Below are 18,638 nucleotides of genomic sequence, written 5' to 3' on the forward strand. Positions count from 1 at the left end.
AATTTCAAGCGTCAGTGAATTTTACTGATAAAGATCTTACAGTCACAATTGGGGGATGTACAGGAAACTAACATCTGCGCTCTTCTCTTTCTGTTCTGCTCATTGACAGAGAACGGCTGACTCTCTGACAGTTCCTTGATCACTGTTCATCTGTGGACATCACAGCCATAAAGACCAGGACACAGAAATAAAGAGCCTGACCTGCAGCTTCTGAAGACCCCACTGTCAGCATGTCTGCCACGACCTTCATGTCAGGTGAATGCATTTTAAAAACTATCCTTTTTTTTTTTTCATAGAGTTTACATTTCTACATTATTGATCTGTTATTTGGGTGTGATTATCAAGCGTGAGGAATAAGACACTGCTCACGAGGTTTGCTGCCAATTTTAAATGTAAATCCCAATGCTGTGATGCACTACGTGCAACATTTATTTAGATTTTTATTTGGATCTTTATAATACAATGGTGTAAATCCTCAGATTATGTTTGCTTTGTTATGCCAAAATAGTTTGCAGAAAAGAACACGATACTGAGTAGTTATCGAAAGTTAATTAACCCTTCACTAGAACTCTGCTAGAGATGGCCTACCAAGGCCTGCTTTGGTATGTTTACATATTATGATGTCTTTCTCCTTAGAATCAGCATAACCTACAGCAAAAGGTTATTTAAAGCCCCTTTGAGGAGTTTTTCGCTGGTCATGAAACAGACTGAAATGAATTCTGATGACTCTAAATGACCTACAAGTGCAAACCAGACCACCAGCGGCAAGACTGATTATTTCAATAGTTATTTTTAATGCCTGAAACTGCAGACGGGGGCAGGTGTCAGACAAAGCGATTAACGGCTCGCTGCCTTTCTTAACATTTTCCAGGGCAAAAATTTAAAGTGAGTGATACATATGACTGTTAATGAAAGCAGGATGAGATTTGTGTGAAAAAATACCACTTTAGAATGCAAAGGACAAAATCAGCGAAGAGATAAGAAGTACAGCTTTGTCCAGGGGGGGCGCCAAAATCAACACAAACCAAAAGTTCTTCACAGGAGCTTTAATTCAATTAGCTATGATAATTGATGAAAATATTAAAATTGGTTCAGAAATTGAGAAAAATGGGCTTCAGACAAAATTCGTCAAGTACAATTTCTTTCCAATTCAGGTGCAGTTTCTTATATTTCCCCCTTAATAAACACTAAACACACTAAATAAGCTCACCGTGTTTTGTTAGATTAATCTGCAATAAAACAACAATGCGTTTTCATGAGCTGCATCCTTTCCTTTGAATTTTTACAACCTAGAGGTCACTTCAGTAGCCCTCTAGCTGAGAAGTGTGACATGAAAAGCAACAGGTTAACACAAACAGCAACACCCTGCGGCCAGAATGTGGTTAGCACAATGCATTGACAAAGCAACACAAAGTGATGGTGTGAGGACAGGAGCTTTTTGTTGCAAAAAGAAAGAGTGCTGCAGCTATTATAATTCATAAAACATCAAATCTGTGAAAAAAGACATTTCAAACTATGGATGAAAGTAAAAACGTAAATAAATAATTTATTCATGAGAATCTACAACTGAATCTAAATTGAATTCTTTCTTTATGTTTAATTTAAATTCATTGTTGTTATTTTACACTTCAATATAAAAGCTAGTTTTACATGTACATTGTTTCAGTTAATACAAGTTTTGAAACTCGGCTCCGTAGAACACCAGCAGGTGGCGTAACGACATCCGTTTTTAAAAGACTTTAAAGGCTGATCCACCCAAAGAAGTAAATAGCCTTTCTTCTTCTTAATTTATGTATTCATCTTTTACTTTGCTTATTTATTTATTTATTTATTTTTGTTTCTCGGCATTTGAGATGTCTCCTTTCATACCAATGCTGTGGACTTTAATTGAATATTCTTTATGGTGCCCACAGCATTGTAAAGTGACATTTTAAACAGCGTTGTGTCTCTCCAGAAACAGCAGCCCAGTTCATTAAATAATCATACACCTCACTGTGAACAGCGTTGGAACATAGTCTGCATGAAAACAGTAGAGTTGCAATTTAAAAAAAAAAGTCTTGTGTCTTTTGAACCTTTCAAATAGAAATAAAACTCCATTTACATTTCTTCACATATAAACTGACCATTTTAATTATAGTTATATAAATGTACAGGAGGATATAAGGTGTTCAATGAATATAAAACCCTCTGTCTGCAGGTGATGAAGAAAACACCACCCTGTGGTATGATTATTCCTATAATGAGCTGATTAAGAACTTTGCTCCTTGTGACCATGACAACGTGAGGGACTTTGGAAAAGTGTTTCTGCCCACCATCTATATTCTCGTCTTCATACTCGGCTTCATAGGTATGTATTTGTGTGTGTGTGTGTGAGTGTGTGTTTACTTAGTTGTCACTTTTGTACTTATAGTTGTGAAGGAAATTTTTATGTTAACCTGTTTGATCATGTGTTTAAATTTCTTTAATATTATGGAGTTAATAATCATGGTATAATCAGCTAAGGTTAATTTTAAGGATAAGTATTGTCTGCTCCTCTCCAGGGTCTTGTGCATGATTTACTGTTGCTCCTTCTGTCTTAGAGAGAAAGTTGGTGGCCTTGTCTGGGGCTGAGAGCTCCAGGGCAAAGGGTGAACTATAGATAGTCAGGCGCTTCGGCTAAAGTCATAACAATAACACCTTACTTTGTCTCTGTGAGAGGGAGTTCTTTCTGTAATGTATAACACACCCTGTGAACCTTAAGTCTGTGTCAGTCAGCTTGCTTTTACTCATCTTTTAATATTTTTCAATTAAACGACATCAAAAGACAACTTTGTTTCCCTAAGAATTTTATTGGTCTCGTCATCAGAAATTGCCACCACAATAATCTTAACTGATGTCTACATTTTTCTATTATTATGTTAAGTTATCTGTTAATATTTTTAATATTTATATATATATATATAGTGATTATAATGCCGCAGCCTTGCCGAGCTCTGTTTACACATTTACCTTTAACCTTCTATTATTGTATTTCATTTAGTGTTTTTATTTCATACTTGCTTTGGCAATGTAAACATGTTTCCCTGCCAATAAAGTTTGTTTGATTTGACTTGAAATTGAGTCAGAAACAGAGGGACAGGCAGAAACAGAAAGACAGACATAGACAGAAACAGAAACAGAGAAAGACAGACAGGCAGAGACAGAAAGAGAGAGAGAGACAAAGAGATAGACTGAGAGACTGACACGGTGAAAGAAACAGAAACAGAGACAGACATAGTCAGAGAGAGAGAGACAGAAACGGAGAGTCAGAGACATAAACAGAGAGACAGAGACAGAGAGACAGACAGAAACAGTCAGAGACATAAACAGAGAGACAGAGAGACAGACAGAAAGACAGAGACAGAGAGACATAAGCAGACAGAGACAGGCAGTAAACGTGAGCGTTCCCTTACACACGCATTTGAAGCACACTAGAGACAGCTTTCTCCCTCTCCTCAGGTAACGGCCTGGTGGTGTGTGTCCTGGTGAAGCACCGACACCAGACTAACCTGACGGACATCTGCCTCTTTAACCTGGCTCTCTCAGACCTCCTCTTCGTCTTCACGTTGCCCTTCTACGCTCACAACTCGGTGGTCGGCGGGTGGAACTTCGGAGACTTCATGTGCCGTTTGGCCTCAGGCTCACACAACGTCGGCTTCTTCTGCAGCATCTTCTTCATGGTTGTGATGACGATGGACCGCTACATGGTCATCATACACACTTACAAGTCGGCCAGGTTTCGCACTCTGAGGGCAGGCCTCGCTGTGAGCGTGGTCGTCTGGATGCTGAGTTTGGGCGTCTCTCTGCCTGTTTTCATCTTCACACAGGTGAAAAACGAGTCTCAGGGGTTCAGTTGTGACTACAATCCGGAGAACAAAGCGTTGAAGCATTATAACCTCTTTACGGCAAACATATTGGGTCTTGTGATTCCCATGTTGGTGATGGTAGTTTGCTACTCCAGGATCATCCCCGTCCTGATGAACATAAAGAGTACAAAGAAGCACCGTGTGCTCAAGCTGATCATCTCCATAGTGGCCATCTTTTTCTTATTCTGGGCCCCGTATAACATAACCCTCTTCCTGATGTTTCTGAAATCTGAAGGTAAACTGAACGGTGACGTCTGCAGCCTGGAAACACATTTAAAGCTGTCAGTAACAGTGACTGAGACCTTCGCTTACATTCACTGCTGCCTGAACCCCATCATTTACGCCTTCGTGGGGCAGAAGTTCATGAAGCGGGTGTGGCAGTTTCTGAGGGAGTGTGTGCCCTGGATTCCCCTGTCTTCCACCTGGAATACGTCTGACAGCTCGTTCAGGAAAAGCTCAGCCGTGTCCGGGTCGTCTGAGGTCGCCTCCACTTTCGTCAAGTAGGATACGGTAGGGGGGGTGGATATGTAAAGTAGTATCCATGAAAAATATGCCTTATCAATTTAGGAAGTACTCCGCATTCCCTAGCCCCTCCCAAATGACTTTGTCTCAATCAATCAATTACTTTTCAACGTGTCACTCCCAGCCTAGTTCAGTTACGATGAATTATATCACTCAAGTAAGCACTGTTTTAATTATGAAATCAACGAAACAACACCTTCTAAGTAGGTCAGTAGGACTTGGCTGTAATAGGCATACATATACAGTATATAGATATATGTGTATATACTGTATATATAGGTCTCCCATTTACAGAAAGGAGACGATTTAAGGCTCAAAAGTTACCTGTGAAACATCTGGACTGAGAGTGGCAATTCTGGGAATGTGGAATAATGTGCTTCTGTTGAATATAAACAGTTCTGTTATCAACATAGTGTGTGATCATAGAGGATGGTGGCAGTGTAACAACATCATGGTGGGAATTAGTGCATGTTGGTGGGGCAGGGGCTCAAGCAAAAAAAAAGGGCACAAAAATGTCTGTGTTTTGTGTGATCTGATGAGCATCACCATCTGCTATATTATCTCTGCCATCCACCCCTCACCCCCACCACCCCTGTTCGTGCTAACATTAGAGGAAACACATCACACTCGTGAAAAAAAAAAGGTAGACTGAAACCTTGCAGCTCTTGTTTGTACCAGGCTGTAACCACAACGTTAGCGCGCCTGATGTGTCACTTTACTTGCACATTTTTTTCACACATTTGGTGATGAGGCTGCAAGTTGGTGAAGAAACACCTATACCCTATGGAAAATATATATGTTGTTAAAGAGGCAAAATATTGTTTTGAAACTTGGAATTGTTTTGTTTTCTTCACTCTGGTCATGGAAAAAGTTTGATGATGAATCAGAGCTGTTTGTGTAGCAGCTTTAGCACACACATACGTCACCATTTAACATGCATTTTAATGTGGACTCATTGCTCATACCTGCAATCAAGTTTCCCCATGTTATGCCATGCCTTATGTCTGTATATATGTACATAATATTGTATAATTGTTTTTTTCTACTGTTGCTGCTGAATACTTACATTTTTATTTTAGATATTTTCCTGCCATATCAGACAGTATTTGCACAACCTGCACGATTTCACGCATTTATTCACTTAATTCAACTTAAGGCTTAAAACTCCACAGCTCAAATGCTAATGGCGTTTTATATCTATGTTATATATCTTTTCTATTGAACTTTCTGGATACTAAATTTGGTCCATTACATATTCTGCTTATCTAAAATAAAGTTTAAGATTGTCAAAAATCATCGTCTGTAATTTGTTTGCTGTAATGGTACGATAATAAAGCAGCTTGTGGTGGCCTTTAGCCTAGTATGAGGGTACAGTTAAGTTCCATTTTTATATTGATTCTAATGCACTGATCATTTGTAGTATCACGTGTAAAGATTTGGATTTGAAGCATTTTGAATAAAAAGTATGCAAAATGAAAATTTGAGTTGAAAATGTGTTGAGCTGTTTTAACACGTTTATATCACTACTGTCGCTGTGTGTTTGGAAAGAACAAACAAAGAGAGAAACGGTCCTCATTACAATACAATTTCCCCCACAGGCTCGTTTCCTGCCACACGTTCACTCATAGAGAGACGTTTCTCAGAAAACCACACTGACACAAAGTCAGAGTTCACCTTACCAGAAATGAGTTTGAGCAGGATTTGACACAAAAAGCGAGCAATGCACGGTGACAGGGTGACATGCAAGCTTGGTGTGCCACAAGGCAGTGATTAGGCAGACAATGATGTAAGTACGCTTAAATTTCACTTTTAAACGTAGTATTTACCTTCTTATCTCTCACCTCGCAGCCAAAAACACAGTGTCTAGTTGAGGACAATGTGTGCACGCTTGTGTGTGTTTGTGTGTGTCAGCCACAGGAAGTGAGGGTCTGAATGGGTGTCATAGCAGAGGATGATAGTGAGAGAAGAGGGTTTGAGATGTGGTTTGAAGATCACATCAATCTGATTATGGTCGCGGTAGGAAGAAGTTTGTGATATTCATAGACGGACGAGAATCAAATATTTACATCTAGACCACGAACGGTGGTACATATGTAACTCTGACATCGCGGCACTCACAGAGAGAGAGCGAGTCATTAATGTCATTACACTGAAATTCTGATTATTGTTGCTGTGGGTTTCTGTCAGATTGGGAAAGCTGTCTTTAGTTGAACTCAAGTGTTTGTCCCAGAAGCCTTTCGTTTGAGACATGAGTCACTAAATGATTAGAAATGTAAAGGTCAAACTAAAGGGCAGGAAATTCCAGTAATATTTCTGAATTCCCTCACACTCACATGCTTTTAATCATCTGTTTTAAGTGTCTATCTCTGTCCGGTGTCGAACTCAAAGACATATCATGATGCTGTGGAGGATTGTGCCCTTTATGTTATCCAAAAAAGAGAAACTAACTATGTTGTGCATTTGTTTCTTGAAGATCTGATTTGTGAGAGGAGGAAAGTTTATACCAAAACTTCTGTGGGATTTTTCTCAACATTACAAGAACAAAGATCCAGAAGTCTGAAGTTCACATTGTTGATACAGTAAGTACTGTTAAGTTTATTATTATATGTTCAGACACTTGGCTTAAAGTCAGCCTGAAATGTGCCTCCCATTTGGCACAAACAGGATTCATTTTGTTCAAATGTTCAAAAGGATGTGGCGTTCAAGGCCCTCAGGAAAGTGAACAACAAAACTATGTTTTCTTTTTTGCGAGAATTGGCTGATAAGTGGATCATTCTCTTGATTTGAGTTGTGTAACAAATACATTTTCTAAGATATACAGATCTCCAGAGCAGAGTTGTGTTGGGTTACAACTCAAGCGCAAGTCAGAGTAACGGTGCGGATACACTGAACGCGTCCGGTTCGCCTACACGTCCGCTCAGTCTCGATGATCACTTAGTGGCTTGAATTGAGGAGTCTATTCAATCAAACACCTCACAAGGTTTATTAACTAAATAGTGTATCACTGTTTTCTTAAAAAGCATTATAATGGCATAATGAGGGAAAAAAGCTGCTTGCAATACACAATGAATGGGGGCGAATTTTGTTGGGCCGCACTTACAAGGCAGAGCTAATGAACCACAACTCAATTCTTTTAATAAGCTATAAAACCTAAGGGCCCCTTCAGGGTCTCAAATACCACTTTAGTCACTTTTGTTGGGTTGGAAAACTGTGTGCGAGCCGGACTAGAGCCGGGTAGTCTTGCTTTAATACCATCATGCACAGTGGTTTACACACATACAACAAATTAAGCCCAAATTTAAAATAATTGCAGTGTATGGAAAACATTTAGTGTAACATTATCATTATTAAAACTTGATTAATTTAGTTGTCTGCATTTAATTGATGGTAGTTTACATAATTATTGATTGCATGATGTCACCGAATCAGCTGGACTCCTGGGTCTGTTTCCCTTTACATCAATGGTCACGATGCTTAGTGACGTTAATGTGTCCTCTAAGACATTTTGCTCTTGCCAAAATCTGCTGCCTGCCACATTCTCACTTCTTCTAAACTCCGTCATTGACATGTCCACCAGACACCCTCTGACTCATCAGTCCCTCTCGCCTCAGTCCAACATGCAGAACTGCAACTGAACCGCAATAACTCATTCCCTGTACTCTAGTCTCGGTCACTGGACCTTCCGTTTATTCATTCACTGCCTACCCTTTCCCTAAACTGTTCATTGCTTGATTGTATTGTTACTGTGCAACTTTGCTCTCTTTTATGAATTTTCAAGATCATCCAAAGTAATGCCTCCTCTCTCTCTTCACACAGCAGCATGAACACATCAGAGAACGAGTCATACATCTACTACGACGGGATGAATGATTATAATTCCACCAGCTGTGATCAGGACTCCGGTCCAGAGTCTACCAGTCGAGCCAGGCTGATTCTTTGCTACCTAATGTTTTGTCTGGGTCTTCTCGGTAAGTTCATAAATCTCAAACACCCTATTTGCACCCTATTATATTTTTGGGATTAAGCAGAATTCCTGTTGTGCCATTGGTGTTGCAGGGAACATCATAGTTATCTGGGTTCTCCTCCGCCACACAAAGCTGAAGAATATGACGGACGTTTGCCTCCTCAACCTCTCCCTGTCTGACCTCATACTGGCTGCATCTCTGCCACTCTTTGCCTACGACTCCCCGAGCATCGCGTCATGCAAACTGATGACAGGATTCTACCAGGTGGGCTTGATTCAATTCAGTCATCTATTAAATCATGATCACACTTCCTCCTAAATTCACTCTGATTTATCTGCGGTCATTGTGCAAAGGTGTGAAAAGTTTTGATTGGGCTGTTGCATTTACAGGCTAACAAAACACTGTGTCTGAAATGTCGGTGCATAAATGAAAGGTAGAAGTGTGTAGTTTCTTTTCTGACTCTATCATGATTGGTAGTGCAGGCAAGAAGGTAGGACCCTGCCATTTATTGTGAATAAGATGACTTGCAGGCAGGTTTGGGAGGTAGGCCAGCAGGAAAACTGGTAACAAGACAAGCAGACAGGATGAGGATACAAAACATTCAAAAAGGCTTTCACCTTTTGGCAAAGCTTTACAGAAGTAAAGTAGAGAGAAAAGACAGGTGAGCAGGGGGCGGGGGGTGGGGAAATTCAGGACCCATATAGACTGATTATAACCATAGACTGTATAAAAAATGGACGTAGTCTCAGTGACGTCACCCATTGGTTTCTGAAGAAGTGTTTTGAAGCCCGAGTTGAGCCGGCGCTGGCAGTCGCCATATTGGAAATGCCAGAGCCGGCTAATACAGAGGCAGGCAAAGAGGCGGAGCGCGAGCGAGCTGAAGCTGGCTGAGGACTATGGGCGGGCCACATAAATCAGTCAGCTACTGCTCTGAAGCTAGGCTATATGCTCCTCAGTGTAGCTAGCGGTAATTAGCCATAGACTGTATAAATGATGAATGAGCTAGTTTAACTTTGCCAGGAGGAGATTCTGTTTGTGACGGTGACTGACTGCAGGTGTTAAGTTATCAGAGTAAAGAAGTAGCGGACTCGCTGCTCCCTCGCCCGGTGAGAGAGCGGCGAGCCAACAAGTAACAGGTAACTTAAAATAACCGAAGCGTGAATGTGTAGATTGAGGAGGAACTAGGGTACGGTCTGTTACTGGAAAGGAAATAATCTATATGGAAGTTACTCTATATGGCTTAAAGTGAGGAAGAGAGAGTGAGATCTGCCTGATAATGTGAGTTCAGGTGTTTCAGGTGATATGTGAAACAGCTGTTGTGTCCTGTCAGCTTTATAAAGAACCTAATTGAGGTTAGTAAAGCCTTGCAGACGTCGCCTTTTATCACTTCCTGTTCTGACTTTGCTTCCCCCTCTCCTCCTCTGCACAGTTGGGATTCTACAGTGGGACTTTGTTTGTGACCCTGATGAGCGTGGACCGCTACCTGGCCATCGTCCACGCTGTTGCAGCCATGCGGGCCCGCACACTTCGATATGGAATCACAGCTAGCATCACTATTTGGATAATATCTATCACCATGGCCATCCCTCAAGTGGTATTTGCCTCCTTGGAGATAGATGAATATGACAACAGCTCCCAGTGCCAGCCGTTTTATCCCGAGAACAGGCAGTATTTTTGGAAGATGTGGCGTAACTTCTGTGAGAACACAATCGGCATCTTTGTGTGCCTCCCCATCATGATCTTCTGCTATCTGAAAATCCTTGTTGTGTTGTCCCGGTCCAGGAACTCCAAAAAGCACAAAGCTGTGAAGCTGATATTCACCATTGTCTGTATTTTTGTCGTGTGCTGGGTCCCTTACAACATCACAGTTTTCCTGCAGACGCTGCAGCTGCTGAACATCCTGAACACCTGTGAGGCCTCAGCAAGCATCAGCACCGCCATGAGCTTTGCTGAGATCATTGCGCTTTCTCACTGCTGTGTGAATCCAGTCATCTACGCATTCATAGGGGAGAAGTTTAGGAAGTCCCTGAGCAAGGTGGTAAACATGTGCCTAAGAGACCAGAGAGGAGGGACTCATAGCCTCAGAGACACCACAGACAAAGAGACGTCCAACACACCTGTGAGATCAGAATATTAGCAATGACAAACACACCTGTGATATCACATTTTTAGCAATTAGCTATTATACACAAACTCTTTAAATCAGGGGTCTCCCAAAGGTAGCTTGCAAGCTACCCTGGATTTTAGTAGTTCGCCAAGAGGTTCACAGACTCTGTACAAGAAATCCGACGACAATAAATGCACCTTGAAACCCTCTTCCCACTTCAATTTCAATCAAACAGATGTCCCACCCCCTCCAATACAAAATAACAGGATAGGCCTATCAGCTGTCAAAAACGGGGATGCTCCTGGCAAGTTTTTCAACCTCTGAACCAATCACAGCAATGTTGCAGCAACCTCTATCGACAAGTCGGGTTCGAGAAGTTCGGTGCAATAACCAAGCCTGTTTAACCAGATTTATGATGGACAATGAAGGTGGCCACGCCCAGAAAAAGCAGAAAACATAATATTTCCACGGGGAGTGGGAAGGCAAGTTTTTAATCACGAATGTGAAGGACAAGCGTGTGTGCCTCATCTGTGGCTACGACGTTCAAAGTAGCTCTCAGATGAAAAAAGGTTGGAGAGCCCTGTTTTAGATGGTCCAGTTGATCTTCAGGTGTTAATATAGGCATTCAATAATTCAAGGATGCAAGACAAAAAACAAACAGAGATTGGTACGATTCTTCAAATGTACTCTATATTGCAGCAAAATACAGGATAGTACAGTTTTAAACTAAGCCTGTTGTGTGTTTTTTGCAATGTCCATCCTTTTCTCCTATTATATGATTATGTAAAATCGCTTATTATTTTCAAAGTACGCTCTTTCTTTGGCAACATTTCAATCGTTTAACATCAGAATCCCAACCTTGTTGTCTCAACATGGCCTGGTCCCTATAATAAAATCACATTTTCTAGTGGTGTTGGGTTGCAGATGTAGTGATGATGTATTTTTTTCCCTTAATTTTTTTTATTGCCACACAGAAGACATTACATTAACAAAGAACAACAACAACAACAAACCAAACAAAAACAAGGAAATATTTTCTAGAAAAAAAAAAGATGGAAGGATGGAAGAGAGAGAGAGAGAGAGAGAGGTGCCGTGCAAGTGGTTGGTGCTTCTAAGAGCTGTAAAATAATCCTGTAAAATAATCATCCTTTTATTCCCGGTAAGAATAATGTAAGCTTTATGTTTAAAGTGTATAGAGTTGTACAGTACATTTGTTCAAATTATGTTATTCAGAGTATATTTTTTAACTTTTTTTAAACAATGTTTTTGATGTGCAAAATAAACAAACCAAAAAAAAAAAGCTCTTTCTTCATTTTTTATTATGAGTGAATAAAAAGTCCACTGATCTTTGTGTATAAACCTTGGTTCTGGTGTGTGTGTGTTTGTGTGTGCTGTCACAAAAGTAGCACCTTGACCGAGCACTGCGTCACCATGCATGATGTTGAGGTGTGCCTCAGGGAGCTATTCTTGGAAGCTTCTAATTATTTGACAGAACATGCGCAGAGCTGAATCCCCGGGTCATATAACAACAAACCTAATGACTAATGGGGAAGTGTTTTTGGTCACTTGGTCGTACAACTCAGCAACTGCATGACTGAAATGATGCATCTAAATGTTACATCAGTTTAAGCTCCAGATACATGTCAGAGCATTTCCCTGCACAGAAAACTCATTTTGCTAAAAACACAATATAAGTCTTCATTGCCTGTGTCAGTGCCTTCACTTCCTCTTAACATTAAAAGCACCCACCTGCAAACAGAGCTCTGCAAACCTCCAGCTGTGGTTGCCTGCTGGTCTGGTCTTTGCAACTTTAAAAGCATGCACATGTGGACTTGTGGTTCTGTGCATCAGACGCTGTGGCCTCATACGCATAGGTTGCGAAAGCTTCTCAGGAAGTCAAATGCAACCCACGAGCCCACCAAAAGCTGGGTTGGGGGATGAGGGCAATTTTTAACTCCTTCTCTATTGCTCTATGCACACCATTTCTCAAGTGTCATGATCAGCGCAATGTCAAATTGGTTGCACGGACGATAAATTTCATCAATCAGCCGCCCATCTCAGCATCTTTTGATCCAGAATTATCGCCTATCTTACCAGCACTGGCAGGTAAGGTTTTTCTTAATTCTCTTTTACATGCACATGCTTTTAAACATCAAACCCAACATGTCTTTTTCTGCCAGAGAAGACAATTCAAATATAAGCAGTCAGCAGACTGGGAAGCAGTGCAATTAATTTTCCTACTGACTTAAAAGGAAGCATACTCTAATTGACATTTAGTGCGTTTGAATAATGTGAATAATGTTACATTTTTGCATTCGTAACACTTACAATACTTTTTCTCTTGTCTTGCTTTGGGTCCATTCGAGTGAACATTTATTCTCATTTGACTATATGATTATTATTCCTTTCGCAATTTCCGCGATTGGACACGACATTCTTTCTTGAACAAGCTGAATTCATTTGACGGACTGCAGCAGGTCGCAGGCATTCAAAATGCTCTGCAGGAATAGCAGTAAACGCAGCTGTCTGAGTGAATACTGTCGTCAAATGCAAGACTGAATCAAAACATGAACACGGCTTCACTTCAGCGGTTTCACTTCAGCCTTTTAGACACATCTTAATTTAGAAAACACCTTCTCTGTTGTTGTTAGCTAAGTCAAGACAATTCTTAATCAACAAGTCATGCTTAAAAAAACCCCTCTTAAAATCATCTCAGTGCATCACCTGAATACTTTCTGATCTGCACGCTGTGGCTACTGTCAGACACCAAATGCACAACACCAATTCACTGCTAAAACCATCAAACCCTTCCAAAGCTGCACCATCACACATGCTGTACATGTGCTAAAATGTCTGTGTGGTTTGGTATACGTTGAGGCCACAGAGCTAATTATTTAACATATTTCAGCATTGCAATACAAATACTCACAAGCTGCATCAACATGGAAACTGTTTTTTAGGAAGAGTGTGTGTGCAGCTTTTTCTTCCTTTTTTTTATCTTTAGAAATGAGGTCATGTTTTCATACTTTCCAGGCAGTTGACCATGGCTGCCGCATCTACCCCTGCTGTCAGTGCTTTCAGTGGCTTAAATGAGACGTCACATCTACGCAACTTCACAAGGTAAGCGTAAACCTACAGCTCACACACTTAACACCTCTCTTGTTGTCTGCAGAGTGTCTTTGTTAGTCCGTGTCTCGCTGTCTCCAGCTGTTTCACATTACAGCCTTGCTGAGGTTTTAGCAGCTTACTGAGCATTCCAGTTTCAGTCTGGTATTTCAGTGTCTTTTGCTTGGCTGACATGCGTTACTCTCGTTGCTCCACAGTGTAGTTTATCTTATCTTACGTTTCGTTGCATTCCTTACAGCTACAGCACTATCTCAGTACTATCTGAGATACAGTACTATCTCTGTTGATGAAATGAGGGGAAATTCTGAATAACTCAGCTGTCTTTCCCCGTTTTATCCCTCTTTTTCTCTCCAGCTCTACTACAGAATCCTACTATGACAACACTGTAATCCCAACAGATTATATATACGAGTACCCTAACGATGATGACTTTGGGACGTTTGGCCTTTGTCTGTATGAGCGTCATGGTGCCACTTTTCTTCCAGTCCTCTATGCCATCTTCTTCCTCCTCGGCCTTTTGGGTAACTCTCTGGTCATCTGGGTCATTGTTTGCGGGGTGCGGCTCCGCAGCATGACCGACGTGTGCCTCCTGAACCTGGCCATCGCTGACCTTCTCTTGATTTGCTCCCTTCCCTTCCTCGCCCACCAAGCCCGGGATCAGTGGCTGTTTGGGGATTTTATGTGCAAAGTGGTTCTGGGTACTTATTACGTTGCTTTTTATTGCGGGATCTTTTTCATCAGTCTGATGAGCATCGACCGGTACTTGGCGATTGTACACGCCGTTTACGCCATGCGAGCACGGACAAGGTCTTTTGGAATGATCGCAGCTGCCGTTACATGGGTGGCTGGAATTTTTGCGTCGTTCCCTGACCCCCTCTATCTCAAACTGCAGTCTCGTTCTAATACGACTCAGTTCTGCTACCCTGAATATCCCTCAGATGACGGCTTTAATACCAGCTCTCACTTCTGGCGTGTGTTCAGGCTTTTTAAAATGAACGTCCTGGGTCTTTTTCTCCCCATCTTCATCATGGGTTTCTGCTACTCTCAGATCATCTGGAGGCTGCTGTACAGCCACTCGTCCAAGAAACAGGCCATCCGTTTGGTTCTCGTAGTGGTGGCTGTTTTCTTCTGCTGCTGGGTGCCCTACAACGTCGCATCGCTCTTCAGAGCGCTGGAACTGTTGCAAGTCTACACAGAATGCGAGAGCAGCAAAGCCATCAGGTTGGCCCTGCATATCACCGAGGCTGTTGCGTACTCCCACAGCTGCCTGAACCCCATCCTGTATGTGTTTGTTGGAGAGAAGTTCAGGAGGCAGCTGCTGAGGTTGATAAACAGGACCCCATGCAGACTGTGTCAGGCCATCAAGGTGTACCTGCCTCAGGACAGAATCAACGGGTCAGTCTACTCACAGACCACCAGCCTGGACGAGAGGAGCACTGCTGTGTGAAGTAGGAGGATGGGTGGGAGTGGGTTTGTGGGTTTCTGTTTCTTTTATCTTTGTGGTTATTCCCACATCCAGGACATATGCAGTCAAAAAGAGGTCGAGCTCCGCAATTTAGGCTATTCTAAGACTTTAACCTGTTTGAGGTTGAGATAGCTTTAAGGTAAACAACAAGGTACACAATGTACCTTATGCTTCTTTTTTAACAATACATTTACATTTCTTTATGTTCTGACATGTTCTATAGACTGAACATGAATGTATAAATGAATCTTATTGTACATATGGTGTTAGATACTCTTAAATGACAGATCTGCACCAGCTGCAGGCTGAGGCTCTGTGTGAAACTGTGTCAACCCTATCAGCTGTCAAAGTGACACCTCAGAGACCTCAACAACAATCCCCCAACAGAGGAAACAGCAGGTAAGCTGCAATTTTCTTCACACCAAATTTGATACTTAATGAGTTGCATTAAATGAGGGGAAACACCATCATGCAATAAATGTTAATTCTCACTCGCCCATGATGACCACTTTCACACTGCATCATCACTTTTGTGTGTAAAAAAGCTGAAGGCTCACTGTACGGCAAGCATACATCACAGCATGTGTTGCAGCAGATCTGCAGCTAACCTCAACAGAGAGCCATAACCTGAAAGCGGAAGAACATAACCATGTTTCATCTTTGCAGAAGCCGTGCACAAATTAGCATTTCACTGTAAAATTTTGAATTTGTTTGTGCAATTTGTCTTGCAACAGGAAGCACTTGAAAAACTGATTTTTTTTTCCACTTTAAAAAGACTATGATGATGTGATAAATGTATGATATTACATGTTATATATCTAAAGTGTTTTGGTAATATTCTGTGTTGCGGTCTGACTAGGTTTCCCATCCAATCAATTCACGGTTATTTATTCTTTAGACCCTTTTCATGCGGCAAACATCACCCATCGGAGTAGAAACGTGCTGATCATTTGTCCCAACACCTCAACTAGGAGTTGTTCCAAAACTTATTTTCCTTCAGTGTATTTTCACAAAGGGTTTATTTTATTGTATTACCATTGTTTTGAACTATTCTCCATTCCGTTATTTGGTATTTAATAAAATGTATACAAACAGAGGTTTTCTCTCAGACTGACATGGGAGCTTTTGTTGATTAAGTACATTTCCTTTGCAAATCTTGGACTTTCATGATGTTAGGGTATTCAAGATAGATATTTTAAAAATAAATTGTGTATTTTTTTATATGTTTGTGATGTTGATGTTAAATATGTATGTATTATATTGAGCCATATACTGTAAATACTTTGTTCTGCAGCTTTATGTTTTTGTATTTTTATATTTACCTTCACTGTTTTTATACATTATATTGTCATATTTTCTTAGTAAAAGAGGGGCAGTGACTCTTCAGTGGCCTTGTCACACCAAGTTCTTTGGATCATTGATTTGTCATAGAATAAATGGAGGTATCAATCAACTGAGGTATCTTGTTAATTCATTCTGATTGATGTCTACATCAGGCCTTGTCATTTGAACATTGAATAGAAGGCACCAGTGGGGATTCCCGGGGTGACAGTTATTCATCATCAAGGAAGCAATGAAAATCAATATGTCTCACCATGATTGGTCCTTGGTAGCTGGAATGTAGTAAATGAAAGGAGACCAAGTTAAGATCCCTGAGGGACTCCACAAAATAGAGGAGCAGCAAGCTTAGGAGGAATCTCAGGCAGGGGTTAAACGGCAGCTTGTTGGATCGATTCGGAGTGGCAAAACCAGAGGCAGGCAATCCAAACCAATACAGCTGTATAAAATACAGCTTTAAAGTAACAATCTCAAACTTTTTCATCTAAATAAATGTCTGTTAAGTCTCTATCTATCGCAGAATGAGGTAACACAAAGGTGATTGAGCCTATGGCCCACTGATGAAAGCCTTTGCATTTGCAGTATTACAGACTGGGTGTTGGTGGCGACTTTCGTGGAATAAATCACAAGCGGCGCCCAGTTAGTGACGCGTTTTCCATCAGCCAGCAGTGGTTGGTCTGTCATAGAGGGTAGGCGGAGCTAAGCGGCTGCTTTTCTGGTCTCTACAAGTGTTGCGAGTAAACAGTAATCTACTATGGCTGAACAAACAAAGAAAAGGTCGATGACTACAGATACAACTTCAAAAATAAGTGAAAATCCAAAGAAAGAGAAATAAATTCGACGCTCAGATGAAGGCAAACAGTCTAAAAAGGAAAGCGACCGTCAGTGAGGAAATCAACCATCACAACCAGAGCCAACTGCGGATGTCACACATGTGACACTGTCTGGATATTTGGCAAATGTGCTCCGGCAATTCCCGTTTATCGCAAAAGGGGCTGCCAAAGAAAACAAAACTGAGATCTTCGAGATTATATCTTTAAGTCAGGCAAAACAGGTTTAAAGAAAACTGATAGAGAACTAAAAAGACTTATTGCCTTCATAGCAAGAGTTGATATACCAGGATAATGTACCAGAGGACTTCAGAAGTGACTAAAATGTGGCTCTAATAATGGAACTCCAAAAGGTGTTAGATTGAGTAAGCTTTTTCTTGATAAATAATTATAGCAATCCCTTCAGTTACCAAGAACTGCAGGCTCGGAAAATTAAAAAATGTGGCAAAAAAAAGCAGAAAGTTAGAAACCTAACTTCATTTGAATAACTTTCCTTCCCACTCAATGAAAATTGTCAACACTTGTGAAACTCCACTGTGAGATGAAAGGAGGGACTTACCCGGAACTGTTGAGCGGCCTAGAGATGGTTCCAGCTAATATTCAAGCTCTGAAACAGACAAGGCGATGTGCCTACTGGAGTACAGTATAAACAGGCAGTGGTGGAAAAAGTTCACAACTTCATTACTTGAGTCAGAGTGTAGATACTCCTGGAAAAATATTACTCTTTGCTGATCTGAGTGACGTTTGCTCTGCATTTGCTCTACTTTCAGCCATGGAGACACGCGAGGTACAGGTGCAGCAACACCACTAAGATCAAACCACACGCAGAACTACACAAACACAGTTAATTGTCTTTAGGATTTTAGAAAAGAAAATTCATCAGCTGACTAACGAAGCGAGTAACGAGAACATTCATAGAAATGTAGGAGTTAGGGCCGTGCAGACATTTTTGGCCAAAAAAAAAAAAAGGGCCCTTGCCCCACCAACATGCACTAACTCCCACCATGATGTTGTCACACCGCCACCATCCATAATCACACATTATGTTGATAACATGGGAACTGTTTATATTTTATTATAGCCCTTAGGACCTACTTAATTTAAACAGTGCCTACCTGAGTGATATCATTCACTGTAAGCAAACTAGGGTGGGGCTGGAGTGTGCTTTTCATGACAAGTCAAGACATGTTGAAAAGTAATTGATTGATTGAGACAAAATCATTTGGGAGGGGGAGGGGGGATGAGGAGTACTTCCTAAATTGATATTTTTCGTGGACATTGTTTTACATTTCTGTCTTTATATTTGATAGAATTATTGAATAAAAAAAATTTCTAAATTAAGGGGCACTTTTCAACTCTGCGGGCACAAAGGCAGGGGCTCAGCCCCCCTTGGGTCCTATC

At 41.0% G+C, this 18,638-nt stretch overlaps 3 protein-coding genes across 3 annotated transcripts; all 3 read left to right on the forward strand.

Annotated features, from left to right (window-relative positions):
• Positions 1–123: 123 nt before the first annotated feature.
• On the forward strand, positions 124–5,821 carry LOC138584409 (C-C chemokine receptor type 1-like). The gene is made up of 3 exons (XM_069656638.1): positions 124–255; positions 2,198–2,347; positions 3,478–5,821. The coding sequence occupies exons 1-3, from the start codon at positions 231–233 to the stop codon at positions 4,386–4,388; spliced, it is 1,086 nt and encodes a 361-aa protein (XP_069512739.1). The 5' UTR covers positions 124–230; the 3' UTR covers positions 4,389–5,821.
• A 318-nt stretch (positions 5,822–6,139) lies between these two features.
• LOC138584375 (C-C chemokine receptor type 8) lies at positions 6,140–11,747 on the forward strand. The gene is made up of 5 exons (XM_069656591.1): positions 6,140–6,192; positions 6,880–6,985; positions 8,223–8,374; positions 8,463–8,635; positions 9,801–11,747. Exons 3-5 carry the CDS (start codon positions 8,227–8,229, stop codon positions 10,506–10,508), a joined length of 1,029 nt encoding a protein of 342 aa, XP_069512692.1. The 5' UTR covers positions 6,140–6,192; positions 6,880–6,985; positions 8,223–8,226; the 3' UTR covers positions 10,509–11,747.
• A 734-nt stretch (positions 11,748–12,481) lies between these two features.
• Positions 12,482–16,506, forward strand: cabz01093075.1. Its single transcript, XM_069656546.1, has 3 exons — positions 12,482–12,584; positions 13,512–13,598; positions 13,959–16,506. The coding sequence occupies exons 2-3, from the start codon at positions 13,522–13,524 to the stop codon at positions 15,049–15,051; spliced, it is 1,170 nt and encodes a 389-aa protein (XP_069512647.1). The 5' UTR covers positions 12,482–12,584; positions 13,512–13,521; the 3' UTR covers positions 15,052–16,506.
• The last annotated feature ends 2,132 nt before the right edge of the window (positions 16,507–18,638 follow it).

Source organism: Semicossyphus pulcher, unplaced genomic scaffold (genome assembly GCF_022749685.1).
Source record: "Semicossyphus pulcher isolate SPU_LCO1_2020_fin unplaced genomic scaffold, fSemPul1.0.p SCAF_9, whole genome shotgun sequence".
NCBI classification, from domain to species: Eukaryota; Metazoa; Chordata; class Actinopteri; order Labriformes; family Labridae; genus Semicossyphus; species Semicossyphus pulcher.